At 45.3% G+C, this 15946-nt stretch overlaps 1 protein-coding gene across 1 annotated transcript in view; it reads left to right on the top strand.

Moving 5' to 3' along the window:
* Nucleotides 1–15149, top strand: part of RAMP1 (receptor activity modifying protein 1) — an 81802-nt gene extending 66653 nt beyond the window's left edge. Inside the window, exon 3 of the mRNA XM_006127409.5 lies at nt 14386–15149. Coding sequence (XP_006127471.1) covers nt 14386–14641 — 256 coding nt within the window. The 3' untranslated portion in view covers nt 14642–15149. The remainder of the gene's footprint in view (nt 1–14385) is intronic.
* Nucleotides 15150–15946: the final 797 nt, after the last annotated feature.

Below are 15946 nucleotides of genomic sequence, written 5' to 3'. Positions count from 1 at the left end.
GCCCTTGCTGGTTGGCGGTGGAAACAGACCAGGGGTGTGCTGACATAGTAACGGTCTTCTCCTTTTGCTGAGAGAGGGAGCTAGTGTCGACGAAGCCGTTGTGCGCATGTTGCCCCACTTAGTCTGCATGGGTGTGCCATGGGTGCCTTTTGAGCATACCCGAGAGCTCACTGCAGTCACGACCAACAAGCTGTGTGCTCGTCTGCCTCTGGCACCAGCACAGCCAGAACTTTCCTTGTTGCCGATGGAACGAACGGAGCAGGAAGAGCACAAGTTGATCTTACTTGGCTACATCCCATGTTGAATCGCCTAGCGCTGGCTGTTGCACACAGGTCTCGGTTTGTCTTGCAAGGTTTGCAAATGTGACACAGAATTGACTGGTTGAGGATAAATATGAAAAACAGGATATCCCCTTTTCATTAAGAGCAGTGAACTTCTACTTGTAAATCAGGTTAAAACAGTGCCCTTGACTCCTTGGGAGGAATACTCATAATTTTCTGTATTAAGCCATAACTCCCAAGTCACGTCCCCTATCTGCTCTCAGTTTCCCCACCTGTAACATGGGGATAATAATCCTGGCCTTTCTATAATGTGTGGCAATCAGCTGGTGAATAATATAAGAGGCAGAGCTTGTTATATTGACATAATTCATATTGTACTGGACTTGCACCCAGAGGCCCCATTGTGCTAGCAGCCGTACGTGCACTGAAAAGACAGTAACTGCCCAAAAGAGCTGACAGCAGCACAATTGGCTACAACAGACTGTTTCTAGTAGTAGCAATGCCATGTCTATCGAGCGATGAGGTGGCCCCATAGAATATCCGCAAGTATTAGCTCACTGGGCCAAATCCTGCCTGCCTGATTCTGGCAATGCCTGTGTTGAAATCACTGTGCCAATCAGGGTAAAGTAGATGGGATTTAGTAACCAGCACCTGGGTTTTAGACCCGTAAAAAATGGCTTCATGTGTGTTTCATTGATTTCAGTGGGCCACGAAAGCTCATGATCCCATCTACGTGTTTCGTTAGTCTATAAAGTGCTACCAGACCATTGGTTGGTGGTTTTCGTAGTAAGAATGTTATGGTATAAATTCAATGAATTCTCACCTTCACTTAACTGCAGTGTAATCCATGCAGTTCTCAGGCTCTCTACAATGATCAGCTACGTGATGTGTGCAAACACTCGTTTTCTGAATTCAAAAGGACTGGGATTTAAAGTTTCCCATTCAGAGGACAATGGAATCTGCCTTCAGTAGCCATCCAAGAGAGCAGCAACGATTATTTGCTTCGTAGAAATGACTGATAACTGAAAACGAAAAAGTTTTACTAAAAATCTTGAAGCGACTGTAAAGAGTTTGCTTAAGCAATGCATTAAGCATGGGTGTTTAGTTTAGTTTAAGTGAGGGTTTCAGAGTGTATAATTTGATTTTAATTGAAGCCAGCTCTTATTGTTGTTGCTAGCTCTATCATCTAGCCTTTGTCTCATATCTTTAAATTCCAGTTAGACTTAAAGAGAACAAATTATTGGTTAATGTAAACCACAGAAGAATACTTTTTCTGAATGTGCCCCTCATTTTCTTAAGGGAAAAGTAAGGAGTGAATAGACACTGCATCAAACTCAGCAGGCAGTCTAAGGAAGTCTGTGGGGTGTAACTCATGTTGTGCACTCCCTCCTTGAACAATATTTAGCTGCTTAACTCTCAATAGTTAATCTGTGTAAGTTACAGCAATTTATGCCTGATCCTGGGCTCAGTAAAGACAGTGGCAAAACTCTGGACTGCAATGGAAAAAGGATATGCTAATGTGGCTCATCCCTGAATCTGACATGTTGTCTTTAAAATTGTTAGTTATTCAAATAATGGTCAAATTAAGACAGCCTTGTAGCCAGAGTATAATTAACATTTGGGTTATATAGTAACAGGATTTTTGCTTGTGTTGGAGATTTGCTTCAAGTTTAGAACCAACACTAGCTTATGCTGAACATACTTATCAGATACGTCTCCAAATGTACAATTCATTGAGATACAACAGTCGCCATTGAAACTTTCACAATTACGCCTTTGCAAATGGCATTCCTCTGTAGTGATTATAGGGAAAACTGCAGACACATTGTATTGCTTTCTAGGATCTTTGTATAGATACTAGTAGCAACCATTGTTTGTCTCCATAAGTGATTACTTAGGATGTAATTTTAGGGACATGCATTTGAAAATTAAGCTCTCCCTGTTAGGGCTCAAAAGGTTTGAACTGGTCCATTTTCAAGGTATCTTGTCTGAACCTCCTTGAGAAACAATTTGCTAAGGTAGTAAGAAGACTGTTGATCCACTTTGTGCATCTAATGTGCACTCTCTCCCACCACACTGAACCAGGAATGCCATAAATAGATTTAAATTTCACCTGTAACTTCCCTGAAATCAGTTTTTCCTTTTCTTTTTCCTTCCCTCATCGTACCCTGTTCTGCTCCGTTGATGGGATGTGGTTCAGATGGTTGGTCTTAGGTGCCCATCCATTCTTCCTGAGGGACCGATATCAACAATGAAGAGTAATCCTATTAAGAGATCTTGTTGGAGATAATTGTGGGATGGGGAAAAGGAAAACAGGGACAGAGTTGGGAGATTTAAGGTGTCACTACTGAGGTCTCTATTCTCCATCAAATTGGAATCTCAAGGAGAGCAGCTCTTGGGATAAGCCAAGATACAATCATTTCTTGTGTCTGTTAGTGCCGGCCAGTCCTGTTCTTTGATTGCCTATCATTATGTGCATATTAGACAGAGAGAATGGAGTCCTTTCTACCCTATTTCCAGTCGAGGGGGTCCCTAGCGGCACATGACAGACCAGATGCACTCATGCGAGAGCATTTTTTATTATGGGAATTATCACAGCACCTAGTAGGCCCTTGTCATGGCCCAGCTGCTGTACAAACATGGCACAGAGAAGAAGGATGGCTCTGCCCCAGGGATCCTAGCAGCATTCCTACTTGGTTTGGAACTTCCCCACAGCTGGTTGGTAGTCAGGGATTTGGAAGAGCCCATTACAGAGAGAAAGGCCAGAATGCAAACTTCAGGCCTAGATCAGAACAATTCCAAAGCTGAAGAAGGTTGGGATTTTGATTCAGACTTACTATTGCTGTCTGCTATAGATAGAGCACTTTGAAGGGGTTACTCATTTTTAACTTAACGAATCCAATCAAAGACTAGACACGGACTGTTTACTACTGCCTTTCTGCGTACTACTGCCTTTCTCCCTTAGGGTTGTAAAAATCTGGTCTACATTTCAAACATGCTTCACTTTCTTTGGTATGTGAGGGCTGACCTCTTTCATCCCCCCGAGGAAGTGGAAAGGAAGTCTTAGAAATCGCTTGTGGCCAACTTAGTGCATCTTCCTGGTGGATTTCCTGTATAAACAGCTTCATAGTTACGAGTTACCCTATTGCTTTTCACTGGGAACGGTGCGAGAGAGAGAGAGAGAGAGAGAGATCATCTAAGCTTGACACTGGCATTTCCCAGGCACCCAGAATGTGAAACATATTTTTTAAAAATCTGTCCAGGAAGAGCCCAGTGAGTGGAATGTCAGAAATGCTTTCAGAATTAGCTTTTTTCCCAAGCTGGAATAAAAAAGCCAGTGCCGAGAGGAAGAGTGGCATTCAAGGGATGGGAACTGTTCTTCCTGTGTCCATCTAAGGTGTTCATCTGGGAGAGCCCCATGTGAAATGTTCCATAGCACAGGAAAGTTACATAATGTTTACAGCTTCCTAGTGAAGTCTACAACTTACCCAGCTGTCTTTGCATCCTGAGACTTGTAGCAAAATACCTTCCCACCAATGTACATCCAAACTCTGCTGCTGCTCAAGAGAGAGTGAGTGAGTGAGCACTAAATAAGCCTCTGGCCTGCAGCTGTGATTTCTAGCTATTTTATTATTTGTATGGGACTAACATAAAGAGGCCCCGGATGAGAGGCACTGTGTATGGATAAGTGGCTCAAGCCGTAGACTCTCCTGCTTTTAGCTCCAGTGTCAGCCAAAACAGAGGCCTATGCGCTGTCCCAAGTTGGAGCATGAAAAGCAAGGCTGGCGCCGGGGAGGTGAGGACAGAGATGGCGGTGGCTGCTGAAGGACCACGAGGACAGGAGTACTAACTAACCCATGTGCATGTGCACACTTATACACACGGTGACAAATAGACACATCCACTAATATCCCCTTAATATCACTCCACCCCGCAACTAAGGGCCTATTGTGTTAAAAAACCCCAATCCAAGGGGTAAACCAAAAGCGCCAGTAATATTTAGAAACTATTCCTACTACATGGAGAAACCTCCCCCAGAACTGTCACAGTTCTTGCTCCTCCTGCCTTAAAACATGCCCAGGAGTGTGATGCTTTCTGAAGTCGAGTAGTCTAATGAGCAGAGACATCTGGAGCACACCACTTCTCCTGGGGGGTCCTATGTTCTGGACTGGTGCCCGGCCTCCTTTGATGGCAAAGCTGGACATCAGAGAGACAAGGGTCCATCACACTGAGACTGTTGCCATCCTGGGTACAGGAAGTAGCTGACTGTGCTTGTGTCTAACATAGTTTGTTCTGCGTTTCTCCAGTCTACGCTCTTCTGTTAAATCTCTGGGCTCTCGTCGACTCTCGCTGAATGAAGCCCCAGGGCCACGATCAACAAGAAGGATCCATGTCTACTCTTTCAACTTGGATGCCGCACACCTCTTCGTGTCACAGGCACAGTTTTATACACGGCTGACCTTGCTGAATGATTTATCCAAGTCTGCCTGGGGGGGTTAAGTGCCTTGCTCCCAAACAGCAGCTTCAGACACTGCTGTGCTGTAGGCAGTGAGTTCAAGGATTGCTTGGCTTCTTACTGCAAACTCATTGAGAGACTAATTGAGAGTGGAGTAAGTAGCTGAAGACTGTGAAACCACACTAATTCCCGCGCCAGGGCGAGAAATGGCTCCCACTGAAGTATTCTGTACAAGCAGGTCTCTGAAAGCTTGTTGGCAGGGGAAGATGTTGCAGGGTATATGAGTGGGAGGCAGATTATGTCTGCTGTAAGAAATACATCTGCTCAGAAATAGTGTCAGGCCATAATGGGCCGGGTCTCCGTCTGACAAGTGTGGGGGTCCACTTCCTAAGATGGGCCGGCAGATATAACGCATGTCCTTGTGACCACGGTGCTCTATGGCGAGTGAGCTGGGGGTGCTTGTACAGCCATGCAGCCTTCTGAACGCCAGGCTTTGAAGGGCTCTCTCTATGCGATCCTGCTCTTGAAATCTGTGCTAACTGGGAAGAGATGGCCATGTCTGAGACGTCCCTTCATTAGCCTCGTGGTACCACTTCCAGGTCTCACCTTAGAATCTAACTGTCAAGTGCACCGGCAGGTAAAGGCGCATAGGGGGTGTGGGTGGGGGTTCACCCAGCTTTTTTAATTGAATTCCAAGCCCTTTAACCAGCCAGATCTGCAGCCACTAATCGTACTGCTGTAACCTAGCAGAAATTGTGTATTGAAGGGGGTGGTGGTAAGTGTTGCAATGCTCTGAGAATCTGCAGCTGCTCCCATAAAGTCTCATACATAACATTCTGGAATGGGTGCAAGTTACACCTGAACTTAATGCTGCCAGGCATAAAAATTACAATTGAATCGCTGAATATCCCAGGCTTCCAACTGAGCTGCTGCCAGTCCTGCTGCCATATTAGATAAAGCTCTGACTCTTGCTGCAATCAATCATCTGTGTTGTGTTAAATGAGAGCAGAGAACTTCAGGGCAGCAGGGCTCTTGGGTCCTGTTCCTTACTCGGCAAGTGATTCGCATGTGATTTCTGAGTAAGTCACTGCAGCTTTCTGTGCCTTGTCCTACTCGTGCGATGCCTTATCGGGAAAGGCGGTGTTAAGAGAGTTAATAAATCCATGCCTCCAATCAGTGTTCAGATCCCTGCATTAAAAGTACTGTAGAAGTGTAATGAATAAATATTATCCCTCAACTCGCTTCTCTACATCTACCTGCACATCGTCACGTATAATAATCAATGTGCCTATTAGTAACCATGAGCAGTGTTGAAATAGGAAAAGAGCCAACAAAACAGTGAAACAGGAAAACAGCCAAAAAATATTGTCCATAAATATTCATTCAGGTTCATTGATTTTCGTTAACCCTGTCTTTGCCCTTTCGTGGTCAATTTCTGCCAACATTTGGTCACTCCAGATATGGGAAGGGGGTCCCCAAAATAAAATTTTACAATTGAGTGCTCTACGGTTGAGCAAAAGCAAATTTTGAAATGTCTAGTTGATAATGGCATTTGCAGACTATATATTTAGTAATAAATCCAATCCAAGTAGGGCTCAAAACCAATCAATGACAAAACTACAAATGTATGGATTGCCGTTGCACACATCAAAACATTCACCATGGACAGAGCAGAATTCTTTGCAGGAGGAATTTGCAGATAATTGTGAATAATTAATTAGTTCAAGGATTCACAAATTGGAAAAGCAAAATCAGATGAATAATTCAGAAGGAATGTTCACTCAACTGATGCGTGGAGAACTACCAAGTCAGCAAGCTGTAATGTGCCTTTGAATAGTTCTAGCAAAGGGACTCTTTAAACGGCATACATTTTCTGTCCTTCACCAAAGTAATTAAAGGGTTATTGGATTCATCTCTTTTCCAGGGAAGCATTTTCCTTTGCTGATGCGGCCTTTTTAATGGCCATGTTAGCCATTAGTATCCCAGTGAGCAGGGGGGAATGATCACAGTTTCTCCAAAGCATTTCAGGCAGTGAAACAGGGCTGGTGGATTATTTTACAGGTTATAGTCATTTTACCAACTGCCTTCCTATCCATCCACCACCCCAAGCAATTAATACACACAATGAAAATAGGAAACAAGATGGGAGGGGATGGGCCTTTCAGGGGTAGTTTCCCAGGAGTGTGAGAGAGAATCAAAGGTGTTAGGCAGACTAATTGCATCAATACATCTGCCTGACAAGGTATTACGGTAAAGAGTATGTGATGACCCTTTAAAATTGCCAGTGGGAAATCTTTTACTTACTGCACCATAAAAACAGAAATCTGTGTCCCCGCAGCCTTGGCTCTGCAATCTAATTTGCTGAGTTGGACAAATGGATGGGCAAAACCATTCATCTCACAATGGAGGTGTGGCCCAGTTGATGCTCCTGGACTGTGCTCTGGATCCTGTTCCTGTTGAAGTCACTGGCAATATGACCATTGACTTTGGTGGACATTCATGTGTGAGTGCTCCTGTGGGATTAACCCAGGGCAGAAAGAAAGGGAGGGCCAGTGCTGCCGGGATATCCAGGAAGACACCATGCTAGGCATGTTCACATTCCAGATCTCTTGCACAGGATGGAGGCAGGTAACGAAGAAGTGGCCAACCAGCTCCTTTCTGGGTTCGCTGTCTCAGACAGCTGCTATGTCTACCCTACAGAGATTTTTCAGAAAAACAGCTGTTTTTCTGAAAAAACTCGTGGAGCGTCCACACCTCAAGCGCGTTTTTGCACAAAAAAATCGAAAGAACAGAGGGGTTTTTCCGGCATAGGTATTCCTCATTCTGCGACGAAGAGCACCTTTTGGTGAAAGAACTCTTTCGCAAAAAGGAGTGTGTGGACGGGAAAGATGAGTTTTTTGTGAGGAAAGAGGAAAAAGCCGAGGTGCCCTGGTGACCATTCTGTGCATAGCAATCAGAGCTTACTTTCGAGAGAGCGTCCATGCTGTCTGGACTCTCTCTTTCACAAAAGCACATCACTTTTTCGATGCGCTTTTGCAGTGTGGATGTACTCTTGTGCAAGAAGATTTTGCAGAAGATCTCTTTCGATACAAGCTTCTTGCACAAGAAGCCTGCAGTCTAGACGTAGCCTGAAAGACAACAGAGATGGATAAAAGGAGAATTTTTCTCCCTTGTGCTCATCCAACTTGCCAGGTTATAACATTTTAATGGCTTGATCCTGTTCCTATTGAAGTCGAGAGCTGACCTCACAATGACTTAAAATCAGTTAGCCTTTCTGAACCTTGAGTTTCTCACCTGTAAAACAGGGCTAATGCCATTTAACTGCTATAGCGAGGGGACGTGAGCCTTAAGTCAATATCTGTGAAATGAACCATAAAACCTTTCTCTTCCCAGCTCGGGTTTTGTTTTAGAAATGAATGGCTTGTCTGTGCTATTTCTCTTGCATGAACCAAGAACCCATAGGCTTCTGAAATCAGAAATACAAAGAGAGTGAGACTGGATTGGTTGTGATAGGAAGTGAATATTTTTTAATCCCCACCTTAAATCCATGTACCTACTTAAATATTCAGTATCAGACGGCAACAAAAATGTCTTTCCTCTCTTCATTTTACTCTGCCCAGGAATCCCTCTCGTTCCAGACTGCACCTAATATTTCAGCTCTCTGGGGGTAAACTACACTGCACATTTATTTCGGAATAAACTATTCTGGAATAGTTATTGCAAAATATTTTATTTGGAAATAGCACGTCAACTCTGCAAGGAAACCTCAAAATGAGTCCGAGGCAGGCTTCCCTAATGTAGACGTGCTATCTCGAATTAGAGCCCCAGAAGGAATAACTTAGAATGGCCCTGGTGAGGGGCTATTTCAAAACAGCAGCAGTGGAGTGTCTACACACGGCTTATTTCGAAATAGCGATTTTGGAAGAGGCGTTATTCCTCGTAGAATGAGGTTTACAGAAGTCGGAATAAATCGTCGGTTATTTTGAAATTATTTTGAAATTATTTCAAAATAACGGAATTGCTGTGTAGATGCTCACGTAGTTATTTCGGAATAACTTTGCTGTGTAGACACACCCTGAGAAACCTCAGACAGACATCAGAGAACTATTTCCCAATCCTCTCTCCCTCTAAATGTGGGATTTCACCCTCAAAATGACACCTTTTCCAGAATGGGCCGTGTTCACTGGACTTCCTGGACCGGTGTGAAGTCTGGTATCTTATGGCCCTGTCTGCAGAGCTACAAGTGAGAGGGTTGGGATAGAGGGACTGGGGAGCTGAAAAGAGGGTACAAAGCTCTTGCTTCTAGCTCTTGAAGGCCCTGAGAGGCCCAGCTTTAAAGTTGTAATATTATCTACAGAGAAAGCTATATTAGGTAGTTGGAAGAGTATTTTAATTAATTTAATTATATTTTTCTCTCCCTCTGAGCCTGGTACAGCTGGAGACATAGAAAGTTAGGCAGCTTGGTCTAAAGGTGGAGGTAGACAAAAAATCATCCCAATCACTTCTTAATGAAGCAACCCTAAAATAGTATTTCTGTGCTATCTGCAGCCCGTGGCGTGGAATACATACATAAAAGTGTTAACGGTCTCATTTGAGAGATTCTACCCAGGCTTGCAAAAACTTCCATCACTGCACATGCACATGTGTGTTTCACAAGCTCTATGTGCCTAGAGTGGTACTTTAAAAAGTGTTAATTGTCTTAAATAACGAACTAGATATGTGCAGTCAGTAAGCATAGAAAAGTGAAGTGCCGCACTACAGAGCCTGAGCGAGCTGGACTTTGTTAAAATTGAGCAGGAGAGGGGTTTTTTTGGTGCCTGACTTACACTTTTGGCTGACAGCACTGGCAAAACTATGCTTTTCTCCAACAACGCCTCATGGGGGCAAGCAATATTCCACTCTGAAATGCTTTAACTCTGTGAGAAAAGCCAGACGTTGAAGTGACGTCCCAAGGGTGTGGTTATTCCATAATGCTACGGCTGCAGCCCATTTTCCAAAATGTGTCTCCATAGCATTATAGAATGGCAGGGTATGGCTTTTGGAAATTGTGTCATGCTGTTACGGACGCTTCACTTGCTAGCCCTAAAGTTTGCATGTTCAAATCCAGCAATCCCTCCCAGACTCCTGTGTGCTCCCGGTTACTAAGAATGGCCACAAATGCCCATGGGAGTGCGTGGAACGACAGCCACCTTTCAGCACTTGGACTGCTTCAGAACGTTAAGACAATCAGTTTTTAAATCGGCAACGTACACTCTGCTGGGAAGGAAGCCCTGTCTCTCTGCCAGCGTTCATTGTGTTGCAAGAAGAATTAGCGCACAGCATGGCTCTTTTGCGGGAGAGCTTTCACTTGTGATGGTGCTTGGGAAATGTATGGCTGCTGCTTAAAAGGGCTTGAAACCAGTCACTGCTGCTGTCCTGCCAAAGACCAATTTGGAAAATTTTCTTTCTCCTGAACTGTCTATTGCTGCCAGGTTCTCAAACAGAAGAAAACTGGTCCAAGAGCCTCCAAAGCCTCCATTCCGGAGGTGCCTGATGGAGGACTGGGATAGACAGGGTGGTTCTGAAAAGGCTTGCCAAAAGGAGTGTGTTTGCACTGACCAGTTGATCCCTAGATGGATGTGTCCAATTGCCCAACATTTTGGCCATTAAAGCACATCCTATGAAATAGAAAGTACAATTGTACCGAGGGATGGAATTTCCATAATTTCATTGTAAATGATACCCTCTCCAACCCTGCAAGTACACACACCACTCCCCCTGCCTTCAGTGGCGGGTTGTAAGCACACTTGCAGTCAGAATTTGGGCACATGTCTGGAAAAATATACCGATGTTAGTCATGTCCTGTGGGAGTCTGGGATTTCACATTTGCAAACCTAATTCAGAGGCAATTCAAGTAGTTCATTGACTGTAACATACATGTGGTTGGAACACTTGCATGAAATGTTCACATAGAGCTAAGGCCTGAACACCCCTTCAGAAGTTTTTACTCCGTCCTGCTGCAGGCAAAGCTTCCATTGAGTCCAATGGGAATTCAGGTTAAGAAAGAACTTGTGAATTTAGCCTGGTAAGGTGCCCATTGGATTTCAACAGCGTGTGACTCAGACTCCCGGCCTAACTCTTAGACAAAATGTTGCTGATCATAGCTTGTTGATGTGGCTTCTTTTGTGAGCAATTTCAGTCGGACGAGTATGAAACTGACCAATGCCCGTCTACTTGCCTATTGCTTTCCACATATGAGCATTGGCCAAAGGTGGCACTAGATGCTTGTTGATTTCACTGCGGGTTGCAGGTGCTCGGTATGATGTAGGCCCTGGCATAAATGATGACAGTGGTTGGTTTTATTATACACACCTACTGTATGTGTCAGTATAGTTATGGCACACACCAGTGGGGGAGGGAGGATGAGCGTATGATCTGCCACATCCATAGGTGCTGGAACAGTTTTTATAGTGAGGATCCTCAAAGCCATTGAACCAAACTGTAAACCCTGTATATCATGGAAACCACTTCAAACCAGGGCTTTCTCCGTTAACGTCTGCATTTTAAGTTCTAATAGTACCCACGGACTGAGAGCTATCATTTGAATTCATACTTTTTCACTTGAATTCAATCTATGCACGCTTCGTAATCTTTACAAATTTCACTTAACCTCACAATAGTGTTGTTAGTGCAAAAATAAAATTTAAAAAAATTCAGAAGTGGGCAGCATGAGCAGAGCAAATCCAGCGTGAGAGTCCGGAAGAGCAGCAGTTTTTCACAGCCCTGTAAAAACGTACCCTGCCTCCCCTCAGAGACCCCACGCTTGCAAAATGATGGTGCCGGCTTTGCCTCAGTAATTCACATGCCTATATCATTGTGTCTATACAGCACCCCTAACAACTCTGAGTGAGATCTGTTCAGCTACCAACCCACAAAGACTGCCTTGTGCTGGAGGAGAAGGCAGTTGCCCTGGCTATCTGCTAAGGTGTGGGAGAGGGAGAGCTACAGACCTTTGGCTAAGCTTTTCCTTGGCGGGCAAACAACCACTGGCACAGAGAAGGAAGGAAGGAATCAGGCTGAGTGGACAAGCTAAGGTGCAGAAGATAGCAGGAAAATTCCCATTTCCCGGAAGTTAAAAGGATGCTCAGAGATGTGTTGAGCGTACTGGCAAAGTGATGTGTTAAGAGGCCATTCAGTGTAGTAATCACAGGACCCTGTAAATAACTAATGACAGTGCTTGATTGATGAACGTGCCCATGTATAGAGACTCTTCCCCCCCCCCCGCGGCCTAGACAGGCAAATGCTCCCACAGATGTGTTCAGCTGCAGGATTTCTTTTAATGTGTGTGGGTAACTACACCAAAGCAGATACCTGGCACTTAGCCTTCAGGAATGGCAAACTAATGGAGTCTACATACAAAGAGACCCCAAATGATTTAACATGAGGGGGTAGGCGGAAGTCAAATCAGTCTGCGAGTTTCTAAGCAACCTCTGCATTTTTCACTTTGTGGAGGGTTTTTCCTCCCTCCCCCGCACCTCCAGCTTTTCTTCTTTTTTTTTTTTTTTGAACTGCCTCTTAGCTAGACTCAAAATATGTCATCTGTTAAGGACAAGGGCCAACAAAGGAAAGGAAGTGGTTTCCAAGCAACAGGAACTACACTACCGTTCTCCAAATTGATTGTAGCCCTCTGACTCAAACATCCGTTTATTCCTCCATTCTCCAGCATGGCAGTTCTCTGCATGTTCCCTCAGTGATCAGAGAACTGGACACCTACAGTGTAATTTTAGTGCAAAAGGCACATTGGTAATGATCTCATAGCAATAGGCACATGGAAATACAGTCTCTGAGGCCCACAGGCCTCCATGGTTTAAAGAACAGCACAGGAATGGGCGCACTATCACCGTTCCAGTCATGGCCTGACGGTGGGTGACTGGGATTTGACAACTCGGTGCTTTACTAGCAGTGCTGCAGTCAGAATGGACGTTGCTTCCAAATTTCAGATCCCCTCCAGCCTTGCGGTGTCCTGGAGGTGCCTTTTGGCAGACTGGGAGCTCCCACATTGCATGACGTTTGTTGGAAGTCTTGCCACCAAATACGACAATCTAAGGGATGGCACCAGAGCCAGTGCTGAACAGATCTCAGGAGGTCATGGGGTGAGGTGAAAATAATCTCTGGAAACCCAGTTTGAACCAATATGTGTGAGCCTCCCACACGGGTGGCGTCTCTCAATATATTTACAATAAGAGGCAGGTACCTTAATTACGCCCCCCTCTAGGTCCTGAAGGAGCTGTGGTAACTGGCCCTGTGGGCTAAACACAATCATGCGACTGCAATGTCTGTCATACACGGAACAGTGCACAGTGGGTGGAATTACAGTGAATGGTTTTAACCAAAATCTCTTCCCACACTTGCCCATCTGCTTGGAGGGGAAAAACCTGGCTGTGGCGGGCCTGCGTTCTTACTGTGCCGTATCCCAGCCTACAGCTCAATTGCGCACTGTGTGCAGGGCTATTTCCTTTGCCTGCATTAGAGCATCCCCAGGGCTGCTGTTGTCCCTAAGGAGCCAACATTACAGCCATAGATTTGGACATCTACTCTTTACACTGATATGCCACGACAGCACGGGCCTGGCGCAGGGCAGGGGTTCCCAAACGGAGGCACTGTGATCTCTTGGGGTACGCCAGACATCGCTGGGGATACGCAGGAGAAGTTATGTAACGACGGGTTGTATTTATTGCATTTTTATAACAGGATAGTTAGACGGATCTTTACAGCTCTGTGGGAATTTGTTTTACAAAAGATGGAAGTTTACTTCAAGATGGACCAGTGAGAAGACAGATAGCAGAGATGCTGACAGACAGAGCCCTCACTTCCACTCGCTGTACAATGTGAGGCCAGTTCAGAGAACTGGTAGCACAGATTACAATCAAATAAACTAGTTAGCCAGCCCCTGCATCCACACATCCACTCCCAAATCATATTATAAATGCTATAGAATTCCCAACCCAACAACCACGTAATGTGAAAGGAACAGCAGTTTTGCATTCGTTGGCTGGATCTCTTGTGAATGTGAGCTCCCAACACAAACAATTGTGATTTCAGGGGCTCATTAGCCAGCAATGTATCAAGGCTGGTGATTGCTGCTGTTCTAATATATGCTGTATATGTACGGTGAAGGCATTTTGGTCACTGGGTTGGTGTTTTTCTCAGAGCTATGGATGTCCTGAAAGGGTGATGTTTGCTCATCTTTTTTCAGCACTCGTTTTGTTTTATTTTCCTCACACGTCCAGGCGCAAAGGCCCTTGGCATGTCTGTGGCGCAAGATAGCACAGTGACTAGCCCTTGCTGTTTTCTCCTGGGCACTATTGCTCAGTCAGGCATGAAACACCTGCAGGCTCATCACCTTGGGCTGTGGCAGCGCCCAGTCCCATAAGCTCGTCTGCCTCTAACCCTGGGCCGCTTACAGGCTTCTCAGACCAATCCTAGGGTCCTGCCCTCAGAGTCCACCAATAATGGCCAGAGTAACGAGCTGAGTGGCTCGGTTTTCACAGAGCTGGGGTTACTGGGCATGTCTGACGAGCAGGCCCGAGGTGGTTTTGCTCACGCTCTTTGGCAAACAAGAGCTCTGAACTCAGCTAGCTTTCTGACCGTTGCCTTCTTCTTTTCCAGTTACTATGACGAGCTCACCAATTGCACCCACCTGATAGCCAATAAACTCAATTGCTATTGGCCGAACCAGCTGGTGGATGAGTTCTTCATCGCCATTCACAAGCACTATTTCAAAAACTGCTCCCTCTTTGGGAGGTCTCTACGCGACCCGCCTTACAACATTCTCTACCCCTTCCTCGTGCTCCCTGTCCTCAGCACCCTGCTCATGACGGCGCTGGTGGTATGGCGCAGCAAGCGGAGCGAGGGCATCATATAAGCTTCCTAAATCCACAGAGACCTGCCTTCCCATGGATGGATCCTTCTGTCACATTCGGGGAGCCCTTGCAGAATCAGCAGCGCTTTGGAAGCCGCCAAACAAGATGGCGTCGGAAACATGGAGGAAGATGTGCACAGCTCTGACGTCTCACGCTGCCCTGAGCAGAGAGGTTGCTTCCTCTGTATACAGTTCCTCCGGGTAACCAGGCCCAGCTGGCATGCTTTGGACTAAAGTCGCTTTTCAGTAATTACTACCCTCTACAACTGCAGCACTTCTCGCAAACCAATTATGCGGTCATTCTAAAGTCATTTATGAGACAATTAATTGAAAAAATATAATATATGTCAAGATTAGCATTTATACACTTAGCCAGTAATCAGCCATGGGATGGATCAGTGAAGGACCCTTCTGTACACATAATCTAGTTATTATAATTTATTTCTTGCAACATTTTGGCTTGACTGCTTCTGACGTCTATCATTGTTCATTAAAGGAACCCTTTGCCAAACCGCTGTTGTCAGTTTTTGCTTGTAATGTCCTGAAATATTGTAGCACTGCCTAGTTACACAGAGGCCTGACTTTTTGTGGTCAAAGGAGATATTTGCCAGTTATTTCTCTCACAGTGCCCTAGAATCTTAGACCTGTAGAAAAGCAGATCTGGATGGGACTCTGAGAGGTCATCAAATCCAGTCCCCAGCACGGAGGCAGGGCCGAGTGAACCTAAATCAGGTGTAGGCAATAATTTTTGATGAGGGGGCTGCTCTAAGAATTTGGAAGTGGGCAAGGACTTACTCTTCCATGACATTAATGGAGGAAGTGCTGGGTCTGGGAAGGGGGTTGGGTGCAGAAAGGACCTTGCGGTAAGGGATTGGGTACAGGAGGGGGTGTGGGATCTGGGCAGGAGTTCGGGTGAAGGAGGCAGTTGTGACTTGGGACAGGAGGTTGGGGTGCAGGATCTGGGAGGAGGTGTGGGTACAAACATAGTAAGAGATGGCCCCTGCCCCGGAGCACCTACAATCTCAGGCCAGCGGTGGACCAGCATGAGGCAAAAGTGCTGCAGAGTGAGGGGAAATGGAAACATCCTTCCATTGGAAACTGAGGCACAGATAGATTTTTTTTGAGAGACTTACTCAGGGAGTTTGGGGCAAAACTAAGAACTGAATGCAGCCTGAAGTGCAGTGTGGGGCCATCACCCCAAGCCCATTCTTCCTTCTTCGTGGACCCGTCAGGAGGAAAGGTGCCATACTCACATTAGCACGAATAATTTTCATCAAATTTGTTCCACTCTAGATACCTATTCATAAG

This window comes from Pelodiscus sinensis, chromosome 7 (genome assembly GCF_052426305.1).
Source record: "Pelodiscus sinensis isolate ZL-2025 chromosome 7, ASM5242630v1, whole genome shotgun sequence".
In the NCBI taxonomy this organism is placed as follows: Eukaryota; Metazoa; Chordata; order Testudines; family Trionychidae; genus Pelodiscus; species Pelodiscus sinensis.
Note: the sequence above shows the minus strand (reverse complement) of the source record. Positions and strands in the feature narration are given on the sequence as shown.